Source organism: Brassica rapa, chromosome A05 (assembly GCF_000309985.2).
Source record: "Brassica rapa cultivar Chiifu-401-42 chromosome A05, CAAS_Brap_v3.01, whole genome shotgun sequence".
In the NCBI taxonomy this organism is placed as follows: Eukaryota; Viridiplantae; Streptophyta; class Magnoliopsida; order Brassicales; family Brassicaceae; genus Brassica; species Brassica rapa.
Window position 1 is genome coordinate 5,424,005 of NC_024799.2, and position 16,400 is coordinate 5,440,404.

Here is a 16,400-nt window from a genome sequence, read left to right on the forward strand (position 1 = left end):
ATCTACATTCTTAGAAAGATGTGGTTCTTTTCTTAGCTTCACAGAGATTCAAATTATGTTTTATGTGCATTTGTGTTTACTGACAAATAAATCATTATCAATTTATCACGTATGGAGACTGAAGGAAACCCACTTTCCAGCACTTATGGAGGAGGAGAATAAGGGACGTCAAGTTTAGTGGTTTCAGACCAAGTCCAAGTGACTTTCTGATTTTAGTTTTGTCAATTATCATTCTCTCCCACCACCACCTTAACAGGTGTCGGTCGAGGAAAACCCACTTCCTACACATTGTCCCAAACCTTGAAAGCCCCGGACACTACAAACAATATTCCGTGGCTATTTAGGTAGTATATATAGCCACAATATATTTTGTAGCTTGGATGTGTGGTGTGGATATCAATATTCAAACATGATTATTTTTTTTCTTTTCACGATTTAACTACGATACTATTTATGGTTTGATTTCATAATTTGTCTATGGTTCATTTTCTTCGAAATACTACAGATTTAAGTATAGCTTATAGTTAGTTAACTAGGAGAAACCCCATATAATAGTCACTTTTAGTTTTAAATTATTTTGTAGCTGCAAAACCATAGCCCTTTACAGTTTTGGTGTAGTGACTTTACACAATTAGTTACGTTTTTATGTTGTTCCAAACATTTATGAGACTCTAATTTCGTCGCATTACGTATATCCTCTAGACAACACATGACATAAATACTAATGGTGTGAAAGACAAGTAGATAAGCATAACAGTATGAAGAGAGGTCTACAATTTAATGGCAGAAAATATTAATTGGAGTAAGCTTGGTTTGTTTTCAATCCTTTGACAAAAAGAAGAGAAAAGATAGTACTCAATCTAATTGATGTACAAAAGGAAAAATAAAATCTCAAAAGAAACCTTTTGCGCGTGCCAACCGTAGTAAAAGTGTAAAACACATCAAATATTCTCTCACCCTACAAAAGATTCTCATGTGGCGAAGCAAATAAATCATTCATCAACACGACATTAACACGGCTTTGTTAGACATTATTAGTGAATAATTTATGAAGGAATCGGCCACGTATTACATTAACTAACTAAAATGAAAACAATCATGTTTCTATAATCATGTGGATATCTTCTGACAGTTGACAAAAAAATGTATTTCTTATGACAGTTACTACGTGAGCCCATATGTCTTTTGCAGATTTCAGCCTATTAAAACACTAACTTTTTGTTATATAGTTTATTATATGATGATGAAGATGATATGCTAGGAGAGATGTCCTTATTGAGATTAATTTGACTCTTTCTTCATAGTGTAGGCAGGTGATAAAATACATAAACAAGAAGATTTGTCCAGAGAGAGTTGTGGTGAGTCATAGGTAGGACCAATAGCCGTACGAGAAAAAGCTTATAACAGTCGAGTGTCAGTTGGTCAGCAGAAGGATGGGACCCACAACTTCCTCAACGTAAAACAGTTGAAAATGACAATGTACCACGTGTCAGTGACGTGGTCCAACTGCCAATAACTGACACCAACCTCCACCATATCCAATAAAGTACATCTCTTAATCTCTGCCTGTGCGCATTTATATATACCTTTTGATTGATTAAAAGGTTTCATATTCGTTAGTTCTTAATCTCTTTGTAAATGCACAATCCGCCATGTTAAATGCTGTGGATTAGTGGATATAGTGAGACGCAGACTCATATCAATATCATTGGTATAATTTTCACTATACCAGTTGAAACTAAAAAGATCCATTGAATTAAAATGTTGTTGGTGTTTGTTTTTCCATAACGTTTGTTACTATGAAATAAAAATACTAATATTGAGAAAACATGTTTATTTTTCAGTAACACCTATAATAATATCACACTGAATTATAGACAAATGTTTGAAATAAAGTGTTTTACCAAGAATGAGTTTGTACTTTATAGTAAAACATATGTAGATTAGAAGACTTGACCTTGACCTACCATAAGATATTTATTATTCAGATCTCCGCCTGAAGATCACATTTCTTTTTGGAATCAAGACCACATTTTTAGTTATAAAAATATGGTTATACTTCTTACATATTTTAAGTTTAATCAGCCATACTTTAACAGCGACAATAATAACTAATCCATACGGCGCGACGTCACGTACTACCATTAGATGAAATGGACATGATTTTTCACACATTAAAATAGATAAGATTGGTGTTCAAAAATGTACTAGATCAAAGTTTTATTATAGAAGAAAGAAAGCACTAAAAGTAAGTATATATAAATGTAAACACATCATATAGTATGGTAACATCTCATAACAAACAAGTATTTCAGAATAAAATCTCTTATCGTATAAAGCAAAATATGTTATCAAACTTCTTAATTAAAAAATATATATAAAAATTTCTTATTTTTACAAACAGCAAATTAACGTGTGTGTCCATTTTTTTGTCGACAGTGTTCTTTTAAAAGGGCATTGATTAAAACCCGTAGGACAAGCTGAGCCACAAAAGAAAAGAACATGCAACATTTGACCGTTGAACTGTGGTTAACACGACGCGTGGAGTAATGTATCATGTAGGGTAACATTGTTGGGACTGACCTTCGAACTCGATAAGAAAGTCACATTCCATACTCCTGCGTTGCCTGTGGGTTGCATTGTCACATTCCATACTTCTAAAATCATTATAATCAAAAAATGTAAATCTTAGAGAAAGATGACGTCGTGAAACCATCGTTCGAAATTCTTGTTTATCGTTGCGGGAGTTTAAATGTAAACAACATATTTTTATTAACCTAAAATATCCTTTTTATATTTATTAACCTAAAAAATCATGAACTTATGGAATGACTACATTTTTTTTTAAAGATGCAATCCACGTATAAACTTTTTTCGAATATTAATATGAGGTTCAAAACATTACTGCATATTCACAATCACACAGAATTAACTTTTCAAAAGTGACGATCACTAAATTATCGATACGTGGTTAGCAAAAACTATCTTAGACCATCTTCAGTAGAATACTATTTTCTTTACTATATTTTACTTTTAAATAAATAATTCTATGATAAAGTTAGATATACTTCAATGGTTTAACTTTATAATTAAATTACTTTATTATAGAGTAAAATATAGAGATATATTATATTTTTACTATATTTTTAGAGTAAAGTGGTTACAATCTTCGATATTCTACTTTATATTAGAAAAACTCTATAGAATTAAATCTTTGAAGCAAATCTAATTCTATAATATAATTAATCTATTTTAAAATAAAATATAGAGAAAAAATAGTGATCTTTCTCTATTATACCACAAAAAAACGTAAAGTCCAACGCCACTAGTTTTACATTTTTTGAAAAGTGGCATTTGCTTTTAGAATCCAACAATAGTAAATAAGAATTTTGAACAATGGTTTTTGACTTTACATTTACGTTTAATAATTATAATATATATATATATATATATATTTGATTAGTCTTTCTTTTGAACTTTCCTTTTTGTTTGGAATTTTCTTTATGTCTCTAGTTTTGGTATTTAAATTTTCAGATCACAAAAATATTAAATGTTCAATAAAAAGATATGCCTGTTAAATGGCAACACTGCTAAGCTAAACACATGCAATGTTAACAATTTTCCTCATATCCACCATCATTATAAATGCTTTAGATTTTTAATAAATGCCTACCATTAAGAATAGATACATATGGCTGATAAACATAAAAGATATTATAATGTCAAGGACACAAATAACAATATACAATCTGGCTTATAATAATTGTATCTTTAGAGTCTTTTTTTTTGATAAAAGATTTTCTAAGTCTTTTATTGTTCAATGTAAAAGTATATATTTAAAAAAAAAATTAAATCTAAGTTAATTAGGTAGCCAAGGGAAATTGCCACTGCTTCATCTTCCCCTATAAATTGCTTTCATTTTCCTTCTCCCTTATAACCAAGTACATGTTTGGTTTTGAGATAGCATCATAGAATCTGTTGGGCTCTAAAATATATTTTTTTCTTTACTTTTGGTAAGATAAAACTCAAAGCTTCAAGGCTTCTGGCTTTTCTCTTTAGCCCTCTGTGTTACACATACTGTTTCCTCTTGTCTCTCCCGTCCTGGTACCCACCCGCTCTGTCTGTGTGTTTCAGGAAAAAGGAAGAAGATGAAGTACGTGCTTGTAACAGGAGGTGTTGTGAGTGGATTAGGAAAAGGAATCACAGCGAGTAGTATTGGTGTTCTTCTTCAATCATGTGGTCTTCGTGTTACTTGTATCAAAATAGGTGATCTTTCTTTCATTGTGTTCAATATAGTGATATTTCCTTACGGAGCAACCAACTTCTTTTCTCATACTCATCTCTAGATCCATATCTTAACTATGATGCTGGAACCATATCTCCTTATGAACATGGTGAAGTGTTTGTCTTAGAGGATGGCAGTGAGGTAAATAAGAAACCAACTTGTTTGTCTTCTTCTACCATTTTGGATTTAAAGACTTAAAAGACCTTTGTTTGATGGGCTTGGACAAAAGGTGGATCTTGATCTTGGAAACTACGAGAGGTTTCTAGGTTGCACACTAACCCGAGATAACAATATCACTCTTGGAAAGATTCAGCAGGTTAAGTACATAATGTTCTGTTTTTGTTACTTAGGATCTATGTGCAACAACTCACAAAACATCTATTGTTGCCACAGCAAGTAATGGATAGAGAGAGGAAAGGAGATTACTTAGGAACTACTGTTCAGGTAAACAATAGAAAGTTCTAACATTTTATTTTATTTTATTTTTTCCATAAGCTAGAGTTTTGAGTTTTGGTTGGTAATGAAACTAGATTGTTCCTCACGTCACTGATGCAATAAAAGAATGGGTGGAGAGAGTTGCCATGATTCCTGTAGATGGAAAGGAAGGTCCTCCTGATGTTTGCATCATCGAATTAGGTGGAACTATAGGTAAAAATAAACCCAAAAGAACAACATCAAAATTTTCGATATCTTTGTTTGCTTCTTATGTTTATCTAAACAGAGAAATCTTTGTGTTTCCTAGGAGATAATGAATCTAGGCCTTTCACTGATGCACTTAGCCAATTATCATACAGTGTAGGTAAGAAAATTTCCTTCTCTAACATCATTTGCGATATTGTTTTAATTCTGGAAGTTGACTTAAATCTCGATGCACCAGTAAAAAGCAACATTTTTATTTGCATCAAGTTCCGGTCTCCAATTTTCTTGTTTGTTTGAGTTTTGTTCGGGGATTTTCACAACAAATCTTAAGATATCAATCTAATTGAAATTGCTTCAATGTTCAGGACCTGAGAATTTCTGTCTGATCCATGTCACCCTTGTGCCTGTGCTCAGTGTTGTTGGTGAACAGGTATGTATATATATTTACAGTAATGAAGTATATATTATATGTCTTGGAGAAACTTAAATTTGTTTTGTTACTTCAGAAAACAAAACCAACACAGCACAGCATTAGAGATCTACGAGGACTGGGCTTGTCACCTGATATTATAGCTTGCCGAAGCACAAAGGTTTACTTGCTCATCTTGGTGTCATCTCCTCTTGTTCTACTATACATAATCAAAACTCTTATAATTCTCTTTTTTTTTTCTCCGGTAGGTACTTGAAGAGAATGTAAAAGAAAAGCTATCTCGATTTTGCTATGTTCCGGTATGATGGGTTCCCTCTTGTTGTCTAGTTTACTTGAAATCTCTGGACTTCTTGTTTTTCTAATAAGCTTCCAATGCTTGTTATTTTCAGGTGCAGAATATCTTATCTCTCCATGATGTTCACAACATCTGGCACATTCCCTTGTTGCTCAAGGTATCATTATTCAACGACCAGGTTATCTTGTAAGTTATTAAGAAACTCATCGAAGGCAACACTTCTGTTTGCTCCTTGAAACAGGATCAGAATGCTCATGAACCAATCTCAAAAGTCCTGAACCTTGCTGGAATAGCTGAAGAACCTTCTTTAGAAAAATGGGCTTCAATGGTGGAAATTAGTGACAACTTACATGTACAGGTGGGTCTCACTACCAAATAAATCACACAGTATATAGCCTCAATGTGTCTTTCTAATTCCACCAAGTCAACTTTTACAGGTGAGAATAGCTGTGGTGGGGAAATATACAGACCTCTCAGATGCATATCTATCAGTCTCGAAGGTAAAACTTATACATAGTCATCACTTTCTCCAATGGCACATTATTCTCTTAATTGGTATGGTTTAATAAGTGAGTTCTTTACCTGAACCTCATTGCTTTTTGGTTAAATTGTATAGGCCCTCATGCATGCTTCTGTGGCTTTTGGCAAAAAGCTTGTAGTTGATTTGGTTCCATCTCCTGATCTTGAGAAGACCACAATGAAAGAGGTACACACATATCTGGTTAATTTCATTCATGCTTCTGCTTTGTTCTTGAAAACTCTAAAGCATAATCTGTGTTTCTTTCGGACAGAACTCATCCGCATACAAGGCTGCGTGGATGTTACTGAAGGTTTGCTTAACATTTTTTTTTTTTTTAAATGTTAGTAGTTTAATACACTTCTGAGAAGCCTCAAGAGGCGTGTTTCTTCTTCAGGGTGCAGATGGAGTTATTATCCCTGGAGGGTATGGTAATAGAGGAGTGGAAGGGAAGATTCTTGCAGCCAAATACGCTAGAGAAAACAATATCCCTTTCCTAGGTATCTGTCTTGGGATGCAGGTCGCTGTCATCGAGTTTGCACGCTCAGTTCTCTGCTTGCCTGATGCAAATAGCACAGAGTTTAAACCTGAAACCAAACATCCATGCATAGTCTTCATGCCTGAGGGCTCCACGACTCACATGGGAGGAACAATGAGATTAGGCTCAAGAAGATCTTACTTCCATGTCAAGGACAGCATATCTGCAAGACTGTAAGAAACCATCACCGATCCAGAATCACTCAGTGAATGCTTGAATATTATTTATGTTAACTCTATGGTTATTGTAGATATGGGAACAAAGAGTTTGTTGATGAGAGGCATCGCCATAGATACGAGGTAGTAATGACATTTGAATACGCATTTAGGTTTCTTGATGCACAAGAAACTAACTTCTTTTCATGCAGGTGAATCCTGATATGGCTGTATGCCTCGAGAAAGCAGGTCTCTCGTTCGCTGCAAAAGATGAAACTGGCAAACGCATAGAGGTTGGTTTTGTCTAACCGTTTAAACTAATTTAAACTCGGTTTTGTTATATGAATCTTTCTTTTTTTGTTGGGTGATATAACAGATTGTTGAAGTACCAAGCCACCCTTTTTTCATTGGTGCTCAATTCCATCCTGAATTCAAATCAAGACCCGGGAAAGTATCTCCGTTGTTCTTAGGTCAGAGTTCTTGTTATGATTTATATAGCAAAAGCTCCAAACATTTTTATCTTTTCAGCAACTTTGAATCAGTTACAATTCTTGTTTCCAGGACTAATAGCAGCAGCATGTGGTGAGCTAGATGCAGTCCTGACTCCAGTCTCCATTCAACAAGACAACAACCAACATGTGGTACTTGGCAATGAAACAAGGGTTGATCCAATAAATGGTTTTTGTAATGGAACCAACAAGACCTCTCAGAAAAGTGTAAGACATAACAATGACCTCTATCTCCATCAGATTTCAAAGAGCAGCCGACGTAAACTAAACGGCAATCCTTATTTTGATTCTGAGTGATATAAGTAAATGTAAAATGCTATGCATAATAAACTAAATAAACCTTGTAAAATAATTCTGACAACTATTCTATAACTTTAACATTTTTAATACTAAGGATACAAATTGTAAAACTGTGAAGTGTAAGATCCATCACTTACATTCATATGTTAAAATAGTTGGTTAAATAAAAAACAGATCAAAACACTCATATAAGTTTCATGATCTTTGACTTTGAGGATAAGAGAAGCAAGAATTGGTGAAAAGTAGGAGAGAAACTATTTCCAAATATCATGGTTTGGATCAAACATATATTTCAACTATCAAACATATATATCAACTAGAACTACTTTGAAACTATGAAAGCAACGTATTCAACTTGAGCCATTCAAAAATACAATTAATGTGTACAATCATTTTATTTTATTTTGAACTAATGTATACATTCATTTTTACTTATAAGGTACATGGTTGTTTTCACACATTTTATTTTATTTTGAATTAATGTATACATTCATTTTTACTTATTGTTTTCACATCACTGACTAGAACTCGTAAACTTCATGGACATGAGAGTACGAAAGAGTAAGAGAGATCGAGGGGAAAATTTCCTTTGCTAGGAACTCAAGTCGAATTATTTATTTATTATATAGATCAACATTGTGTTACACTAATAACTTTCATAAAACACTAATATTTTTATATCATCGAGTACACATGATTATGATCCATAGTACCATGTACGTTACACGTACATAGTTTATTCCAACGGGATAATTATCATAATAGCGGCAGCGTTAACCTATAGAATCACTCAGGTGGCGGCGTCGGGAATGGCAGGGGAGGAAAGGCAACGCCAGGAAAACCGGGAAGTGGACCAAGTGGTGCCGGAGGTGATGACTGTGACGGTAATGGAAACGGAAAACGTGGAACGTTTCCAGGGAAAGGAGGAAAAAGTGACGGTAACGGAGGAACGCCGGTGAAGGGCAACCCAGGTGGAAAGAGGTATTTCATTTCATCTGAAGGCTTCTGATCATTGAGATGGCGAGCTTCGGTTATTTCCGGCGTGAGGTGGAATATCAGAACTAGTGTTAGGGCTAAAGTGGTCACTGAAGTCATTTGTTTATGTGTTTTTTTTTCCTTGTATGCTTCTTTCTGTTGCAATAGCAGATATTTAGTATGAGTATATATAGGACTTTTTCACACAACTTAACGTACTTTTAATTTATTTTAAAATCGTTCAGTATGTTTTACCAACCATGTACCTGCATATTGTAAATTGCAGTAATTTTATTGACAAAATTAAACCACACACATAAATACAATTAATTGGTGCCAAATATGTGTACCATTCAAAACTAGGTTGACTGATTTAACAACTACAGTGCATGTGTATCGCATGTTGGCTGTTGCATACTTTCCAGTAAGAAAGTCATTTAACAGGATAATTGGTTGAAGAAAAAGAGAAAGATGAAAATTGACTAATTAAATCTGATAAATATAGAGGCATGCGCATGAACATGTGTCTCCCATGCAGGTTGGTTAGAGCTCATTGAATTCGTCTAATTACATATCACTCTTTAGCATTTACATTTCACTATCTTATTATTATTTTTTTTTTGTCATCTGAAATCCTTTTGTAAACAATTACTTATGGCTATTTTCTTTTAGTTTTTTTTTTTCAATTTTAAACACGGCAAGTATGTGTTTCAAAAAAAGTTAAAAAAGTGTTTCAAAAAAAAACACGGCAAGTATTGTTGAATGTTGTGTGATAGTAAATGTGTGTCAAGTGTAATGAGGAATAAAGAGAAAGTGTGATTGTATAAAGCCAACAAGGCTAGCTTCTTAAGTGTGAGTCGATGAGAGACTAAAGGAAATAAGTATATATGCATGACAAGACCTAAATGCCGCAAGTAACCAAGGCCAAGAAAGACATGAATACAAAGGTCTATAAGGCATAAACAAGTGTTGTAAATTTTCATGGCTATGCATATGTGCTGAACTGTTTTAACTAGAGTTGTTGCATGAATTGTTTCAAGTACTGATGTAGTTTGGTAGTCTTACAAATTGCGTGTAGATAGCACTGCATTTCCTACGTATTTTTATACTAACTTCTCTTTATATCTTGTAATAAGGTTGATCTCGCTCATGATTACACTTGAGAGACTGGTGTCTAAGATGCATGAAGGCCAATGAAGATTGGTTTGGTTTTGGGATTATGATGTTAGTTAATCCCATTTTTACCCCACAAGAATCTATCATGGTTTTTGGTTTGAAACTAATTTCTACCGCTGAGGCGTTAGGTTATGACTTATGAGTTTACATAGGTTTATTGAAGAGAACTTATAGGTTTATAAGAATGTACAGCCCAAAAGCTAATATCATTACAAAACATCTTCTTGAATCACATCCTTCTATAGCTTTCTATAATCATGTATATTGGCTCTGTGCTTAAAGTCAGATGTGCAATAACAATCTGCGAGAGTTACAAGAGATAGAAGGATCAGGGAGAGAAGCGTGTCAAGCCTTAAACTAGTAAAGGAACCAATACTGTACATTTGGAGATGTAAAGGACCCTAAACCTGCTCACGAATTGGGGAGAAGCCGACCATTGTACATCTTGTCGAGTAGCTCACGAGCACCAGGCCTTCTGAGAAGGCCTTTGTTGTTCGGTAAACCTGTGCCCAAACAGACTGGACAAACAAGCTTGCCTCGACCTGTTTGTAAATAGGAGCCACCAAATTAATCAGGTAAACCAAACCAAAACTACACTAAGGAAATACATAAGGAAAGAGAAGACAAACCGTAGCAGTTAGGACATTCAGTAAACTCATAAACATCTTTGGCTCGTTTTCGGTTGAGAGCTTTCCATTTTCCTGTACCCCCACACATATCACCTAAACAAACATAGCAAGATGTCATCTTACACGAAACAGAGTAATCATCATATATAGCTATAAAACTTCATGTTTGTTTTAGAAACTAAAGCATAATAACAACAAAAGGGGAAGAAGTGTTGGCTTACAAAGAACAGCACCAATGCCCTGACAGTTACGGCAAACTCCTGGTTTCTTGTCTAAAGCGGCTGCGGTTTGTACAGAGACAAATGTGTAAGCATTGGTAATCAAAGCTGGAGATAAGCAAACACATGTCGTCATCCACTGTCTCCGTGACATCGATTTTTCATCCCCCTGCAGTCAAGCCAGCTAAAAACTCTGAGAATTTACTTACTGAGCAAATCCAAATGTTAGCATAACTAAAGATTATCTCAGCTACAAGTTAGACAGATTTTAAGAAACAGTATAAGCGCCAATAGCATAGCTAGTGGATGTGAACCAGATCATCTAGATGATGATTGTAAGTTTAACTACCTACTTGTTTATTTGCTTACTGGTAATGAATCAGATAAATTAAAAACAGAGTAAAAATGTTTTAAGCAAAGACATATAACCAAAAAAAAGCTCCGATGAGTCGAAACAATCAATTGAAAACTTTTGCAGCTGACACTGAAAGCTTGGAAGATAAAGATAAAGATACGAACTTTTTTTTATAAAAACAGAGAACTGAATATTCAGTTACCTCAGGAACAGAGTACCAGCAAGAATGATATTGCAGGAAGAAGAAGGGTAGTAGTTTATCGATTTATTAAACCTGGGTTTTGTTGGTAGTATCCGAGGAAGAATCCAAGTCGAAGCTCTGATTCTCCTCCGGACATGATTTGGCCCGAATACGAACTCGATTCCGGTTTGGTGCGACTATAATGAAACACGAGGATAATAATGTCAACAATGTCAGAAATTGAGTTAGGGAGCTATGGAGAGAGGATGTTACAGAACAACGGAGAAGGTGTATGAAGAAGACGCGAGTGAAGTGCAAAGAGATGAGATGATGCTTCCATTTTCGGTATGCGGTCATGAATTTAACTGGCGGACCAGACACCCTTTAACTATCTTATAGGATGTGAATGTGAGAGATACTTTCATGGATTTTATTTGAAATATATGGGTCCAGCGGGATTACATGATTTCTTCAAAAACAAAAGCCCAATTAAAAAACAAGCCCAAACATAGGAACGTTATGTGAAAGTGAAACCAAAACTCTTCTTTTTTCTTTCTTTTTATAAATCAAGTGAAACCAAAACTCTTCTTTTTTCTTTCTTTTTATAAATCACTTACTGCTGAGAGTTCCGAAAGCGTACCATAACATATAATCCGAGTTTGAACTAATCGTCTGTTACGATCTACCATATACTTAGGCCGAAGTCCAAATCCAAACTTGCCAATAAAAATATCAAATAGGCGGATTCGGACATTTGAGAATGTCTTTTTGCTGGACAATTTTGGTCGACACCTAAATAGGACCATATCCAAATAAGATTATATCCAAAAAGAACCATGACTAGTTGGATTGTCACGGGGTCCAAATGCCCATTTAGTACAAATAACCTAATTTTTATTGTCAAAGATGGAAGTATACTAAAATTCATATATATATTATTATAGACTTAAACTTTATTGTTTTGTAGTTTGAATTTTTGACGAGAAATTTTATTTTGAGATTTTTGTGATTTTGATGAAAAAATATGATTTTCGATTGCAGAAAAACATGGTTTTGCGGTTTTGACTGAGAAAAGGTAATTTTAACGGGAAATTGTGATTTTGCGGTTTTAGCGAGAAAACACGATTTTATGGTTTTCACGGAGAAAATGCAATTTTTACGGAATTACGATTTTTTGCTTTTGGCGAAAACTCGATTTTATTATTTTGGTAAGACAAAGTAAAATTGTAATTTTTTTCTTAATTTCCTAAACCTATATATTTTAGCTATTTGGGATGTCCAATATTCAGATGGTCTTATCCTTTTAAAATTTGGTCTACTATGAGTGTGTCCATATTAACCCATAATAATTTGAACACGGACCGCCCATGGACAACCCGCCTAGTTGACATCCTTACCGGCCAAATAATGATAATATAATTATTAGAAAAAATCGAATCCATAACTGATATGTGTAAACACTGTGTCTAAAAAATCACCACTAGACTATCACCACTTAAAATTGCAGTTAATCATTGCAAACCTATTACAAGAGTATGTTGCACAACATACTATTCAATGTTCCCAGGTTATACTGTATGCCATTGTGGTTAAAATCTGTAGTGGTTCTAGTGGAGGTTGATAAACCTTTATATGGATAATTAAGAGGTTAATAAAAGTTGATGTTGAGCTAAAAAAAGATGTTTTCATGGAAGCAAGAGTCAAAACAATTGTTTAGGTAATCAGTCGTTAAACCAGTTACATACCAAAAAAAATCCATATCATAAGGTGGCAATCAAAGTGAACGTTATAGTTATGATAGAAATCAGATGTTAAAACAAAAGTTATGACCGAGAAGAAATCCAAAAGTATACATAACGAAAGATGTAAACTCTCCCATGTTATTGTTCTAATTAAAAATAATTAGATTGATTACATTTGTTTTCAAAAATGTTGTACTGTAGTAGTATAATAAAAAGTTTGGTCAAACTGGTAGTAAAGTGTTGGCCATAGAGTGAAAACCACGTAGAAACTTTTTGCCGACAAATCAGCAACCGTGTTTGTCGGTTCTCACAGCTGCCGGAGCTTCCGTGTTCCAATCACCGCGTCTCTTATTATATCTGTTGCAACCTCATTCGCTCCCCCCTGTTCTCTTCTATCAAAATAAAGTTAAATCAATTTTGAATTAAATTATTACATCTCTTGTCATGTGTTCCCTTGGCTCGCTTTCACCGTAAAGGCGCCATTACTACTAACATCACCTCACCTTTCTAAAGAAAACCCACAAAAAAAAATTCAAGTCTTTATCTCTCTCTCTCTATCAAGTATGTTCATCTCTCTTTCTCTCTTGTGTGTCTTATTGGTTTTGGAGTTGTGAAGAACCGTTTCACGGTTGCTTGCTTGCTCGTCAACATTTTGTCTGTTTCATTAGGAAGTCTCTCTCTTAGTCTTTGTGTCGGTGTGATTGTACGCGCATGTCGTTTTTATATATTATTATCATTTTTAATGACCGACATTTGCAGCTGAACTAAAAAAAAACCTTTTGCTTTCGGAATCAAAAATGCTGAATCTTGGTAGAGCAAGAATCCAAGGCAGGCAGAACAGATCCATGTCTTTTGAAGGTGAGAGAGGTGGACACACAGTACTAATGCTTTCATTCTTTTGAATCTTTTTTAGCTTATCTTTCTCATCATTAGTTGATAAGTTGAATGAGAGGTTGCTAGCTCCAGAATCTTTTCTTAACTTTTGGATTCAAAAATTCACACATCTTGGTGGTTTATGGAGTGTAGGATTAGATTACGCAGACCAGAAGAAGAACAATGATTACACGGGGAAGATTGTTTTGGTTATTTCCCTAACAGCAATGTGCATTCTAGTGCTCAAGCAGTCTCCAACTTTCGATACCCCAAGCGTGGTATTATTACTTCTCATAATGTTCTTGATACAATCTCTCATTTTTTACTAGTCAAAAATGTTCTTGAGTGGTTTGTATGTTTTCTCCATCTTTCAGTTCTCTCAACATGAGCCTGGAGTCACCCACGTTCTAGTCACTGGTGGTGCAGGATACATCGGATCACACGCAGCTTTACGCCTTCTCAAAGATTCATACCGTGTAACCATCGTGGTATATATTATATATCTTCATTGCTTTTACTTAAACCTATGCTCTTGTGCTCAGTGTTTCATCATTCTTCATTGGCAGGACAATCTATCACGTGGCAACCTCGGTGCAGTCAAGATACTTCAGCAGCTGTTTCCTGAACCTGGAAGGCTTCAGTTCATTTACGCTGATCTTGGAGATCCACATGCTGTATCCTTGATTCTAATTCTAGATATAATCCCCTGAAAATTAATACTCTCTCCGTCTTTAATACTTTACGTTTTTAAAAAACAAAATTGTTCAAATTAGATAAAGTTTTCAATTTATAATATAAAATTTATTACATTTTTATGTTGTTTGACCATTTATTTTATGAAAACTATTTTGTTATTGGTTGATTTGAGGTTAGATGAATAATTTTGATGTTTTGTGTAGAAAATGTAAAAATAAATAAATTTTTCTTAATCTATTTGCATAACTCTAAAACATAAGGAGGAAGTAGAAAGTTTTTTGTTTTCTTTAACAAGTTTATTCAGGTTAACAGAATATTCTCAGAGAATGCATTTGACGCTGTGATGCATTTCGCAGCTGTTGCTTATGTTGGGGAAAGCACACAGTTTCCTCTCAAGTGAGTATATTATCATCAAAAGAGATTTTACATTTACTATCTAAATGGATGCATGTATAGTAGCTGGTGTTATGTTCATTTTCAGGTATTACCACAACATCACATCAAACACATTAGTGGTTCTAGAGACGATGGCTGCTCATGGTGTGAAGACTTTGATATATTCGAGCACATGTGCTACTTATGGAGAGCCTGAGAAGATGCCAATAACAGAGGAAACTCCTCAGGTTCCTATTAATCCTTATGGAAAGGCTAAGAAGATGGCAGAAGATATCATCTTGGACTTCTCCAAAAACTCCAATATGGCTGTCATGATCCTCAGGTTGGTGGTTGAGTCTTTGTTGTGTGTGTGTGTGTAGGTTATGTGCTCGTTAACTCTTCCCCTGAAGCTGACTTTCTTGTTTTCCTTTTAGATACTTCAATGTGATTGGGTCTGATCCTGAGGGAAGACTTGGTGAAGCTCCAAGACCAGAACTCAGAGAGCATGGAAGGATTTCTGGTGCTTGCTTTGATGCTGCACGTGGCATCATTCCTGGTCTACAGGTTATTAACACTCCCTTTGCTTTGTATCATCAGTTTCATTACATACAATTTTGGTAGATGTTTATTTTATGTTTTTGTCCGTAGATTAAAGGAACAGACTACAAGACCCTTGATGGGACTTGTGTACGTGACTACATAGATGTAACAGACCTTGTTGATGCTCATGTTAAAGCTCTTGAAAAGGCGAAACCTAGCAGAGTTGGAATCTTTAATGTTGGTACCGGGAAAGGTATGCAAGTGGTCTCTCAGTCTCAGCAAAGATTATATGAAAATAAAGTGATGCTAATTTTTTGAGAATGTGGTTGTATGAGCAGGTAGCTCGGTGAAGGAGTTTGTGGAAGCGTGCAAGAAGGCGACAGGGGTTGATATAAAGGTCGATTACTTGGAGAGACGAGCAGGAGATTACGCAGAGGTTTACAGCGATCCAAGAAAGATTAAAGAGGAGCTGAACTGGACAGCTAAGCACACAAATCTTAAAGAGAGTTTGGAGACTGCATGGAGATGGCAAAAGCTTCACCGCAATGGCTATGAATCTTCTTCTTTTTCTTCTACCTCCTTGTTCTCTGCTTACTGACCTTTCTCTGTTTGGTCTGTGGTGATTGATCTTCTAGGACTCCTTTCACTGGTAGATGATATGGCTAGAGATTAGAGTCTTGGTTCTAGATGGTAGTGAAGGGAGTAGAAGAAGATGATGTGTTCTTACTTATTAGTAGGTATTATAGTATTTATATCCATATAGAGATTTTGTATTGTGGAATAATGGTTTTAGGTTAATACTAGGAGCAGCAACTCATGCAACGTTTGCACCTGTTTTTAATGATTACCTCTCAAATATATTATTGTGGTTGAGGTTGATCGTATGTTTAGTTACCTTGTTCAGTGCGTTTCAGCTTCATCAAAGTTACTCATTTCATTTGCATACATCAAACTGCTTTGCTATTCAAGATC

At 34.8% G+C, this 16,400-nt stretch overlaps 4 protein-coding genes across 8 annotated transcripts; 2 read left to right on the top strand and 2 right to left on the bottom strand.

Moving 5' to 3' along the window:
* The first annotated feature begins 132 nt into the window (after positions 1–132).
* Positions 133–7,871, top strand: LOC103867409 (CTP synthase 1). Its single transcript, XM_009145480.3, has 20 exons — positions 133–4,013; positions 4,135–4,266; positions 4,347–4,426; positions 4,515–4,601; positions 4,679–4,729; positions 4,816–4,933; positions 5,028–5,084; positions 5,290–5,354; positions 5,431–5,514; positions 5,603–5,653; positions 5,744–5,806; positions 5,891–6,007; positions 6,087–6,149; positions 6,266–6,355; positions 6,441–6,479; positions 6,564–6,877; positions 6,955–7,003; positions 7,072–7,152; positions 7,236–7,329; positions 7,421–7,871. Exons 2-20 carry the CDS (start codon positions 4,149–4,151, stop codon positions 7,663–7,665), a joined length of 1,866 nt encoding a protein of 621 aa, XP_009143728.1. The 5' UTR covers positions 133–4,013; positions 4,135–4,148; the 3' UTR covers positions 7,666–7,871.
* A 396-nt stretch (positions 7,872–8,267) lies between these two features.
* LOC103867410 (formin-2) lies at positions 8,268–8,822 on the bottom strand. The gene has a single exon (XM_009145481.3). It carries the CDS (start codon positions 8,761–8,763, stop codon positions 8,455–8,457), a length of 309 nt encoding a protein of 102 aa, XP_009143729.1. The 5' UTR covers positions 8,764–8,822; the 3' UTR covers positions 8,268–8,454.
* A 1,076-nt stretch (positions 8,823–9,898) lies between these two features.
* Positions 9,899–11,623, bottom strand: LOC103867412 (protein PHOTOSYSTEM I ASSEMBLY 2, chloroplastic). Of its 4 annotated transcripts, none has more exons than XM_009145483.3 (6): positions 11,476–11,622; positions 11,296–11,399; positions 10,670–10,835; positions 10,449–10,541; positions 10,201–10,361; positions 9,899–10,120 (listed from the first exon to the last, which is right to left on the bottom strand). In XM_009145483.3, the coding sequence occupies exons 1-5, from the start codon at positions 11,540–11,542 to the stop codon at positions 10,231–10,233; spliced, it is 561 nt and encodes a 186-aa protein (XP_009143731.1). In that variant the 5' UTR covers positions 11,543–11,622; the 3' UTR covers positions 9,899–10,120; positions 10,201–10,230. The 4 variants fall into 4 exon arrangements, with proteins under 4 accessions (XP_009143731.1, XP_009143732.1, XP_033147218.1 ...); XM_009145484.3 differs by having other exon boundaries at positions 9,916–10,120; positions 10,227–10,361; XM_033291327.1 differs by having other exon boundaries at positions 9,931–10,361; positions 10,682–10,835; positions 11,476–11,623.
* Positions 11,624–13,271: 1,648 nt separating this feature from the next.
* Positions 13,272–16,365, top strand: LOC103867413 (putative UDP-arabinose 4-epimerase 2). Of its 2 annotated transcripts, none has more exons than XM_033291323.1 (10): positions 13,272–13,505; positions 13,704–13,811; positions 13,971–14,095; positions 14,192–14,305; positions 14,384–14,491; positions 14,818–14,909; positions 14,995–15,231; positions 15,323–15,452; positions 15,537–15,681; positions 15,767–16,365. In XM_033291323.1, exons 2-10 carry the CDS (start codon positions 13,742–13,744, stop codon positions 16,024–16,026), a joined length of 1,281 nt encoding a protein of 426 aa, XP_033147214.1. In that variant the 5' UTR covers positions 13,272–13,505; positions 13,704–13,741; the 3' UTR covers positions 16,027–16,365. The 2 variants fall into 2 exon arrangements, with proteins under 2 accessions (XP_033147214.1, XP_009143734.1); XM_009145486.3 differs by having other exon boundaries at positions 13,704–13,802.
* The last annotated feature ends 35 nt before the right edge of the window (positions 16,366–16,400 follow it).

Coding starts and splice junctions, on each gene's coding strand:
- LOC103867409 (XM_009145480.3), top strand. CDS start 4,149: ATGAAGTACGTGCTTGTAACAGGAGGTGTTGTGAGTGGATTAGGAAAA. Junction 4,427..4,514: donor TCTTAGAGGATGGCAGTGAG/GTAAATAAGAAA, acceptor CTTGGACAAAAG/GTGGATCTTGATCTTGGAAA. Junction 5,515..5,602: donor TAGCTTGCCGAAGCACAAAG/GTTTACTTGCTC, acceptor TTTCTCCGGTAG/GTACTTGAAGAGAATGTAAA.
- LOC103867410 (XM_009145481.3), bottom strand. CDS start 8,763: ATGACTTCAGTGACCACTTTAGCCCTAACACTAGTTCTGATATTCCAC.
- LOC103867412 (XM_009145483.3), bottom strand. CDS start 11,542: ATGGAAGCATCATCTCATCTCTTTGCACTTCACTCGCGTCTTCTTCAT. Junction 10,836..11,295: donor ATACTACCAACAAAACCCAG/GTTTAATAAATC, acceptor GCTTGACTGCAG/GGGGATGAAAAATCGATGTC. Junction 10,542..10,669: donor GGGCATTGGTGCTGTTCTTT/GTAAGCCAACAC, acceptor ATGTTTGTTTAG/GTGATATGTGTGGGGGTACA.
- LOC103867413 (XM_033291323.1), top strand. CDS start 13,742: ATGCTGAATCTTGGTAGAGCAAGAATCCAAGGCAGGCAGAACAGATCC. Junction 14,306..14,383: donor CATACCGTGTAACCATCGTG/GTATATATTATA, acceptor CTTCATTGGCAG/GACAATCTATCACGTGGCAA. Junction 15,682..15,766: donor TAATGTTGGTACCGGGAAAG/GTATGCAAGTGG, acceptor TTGTATGAGCAG/GTAGCTCGGTGAAGGAGTTT.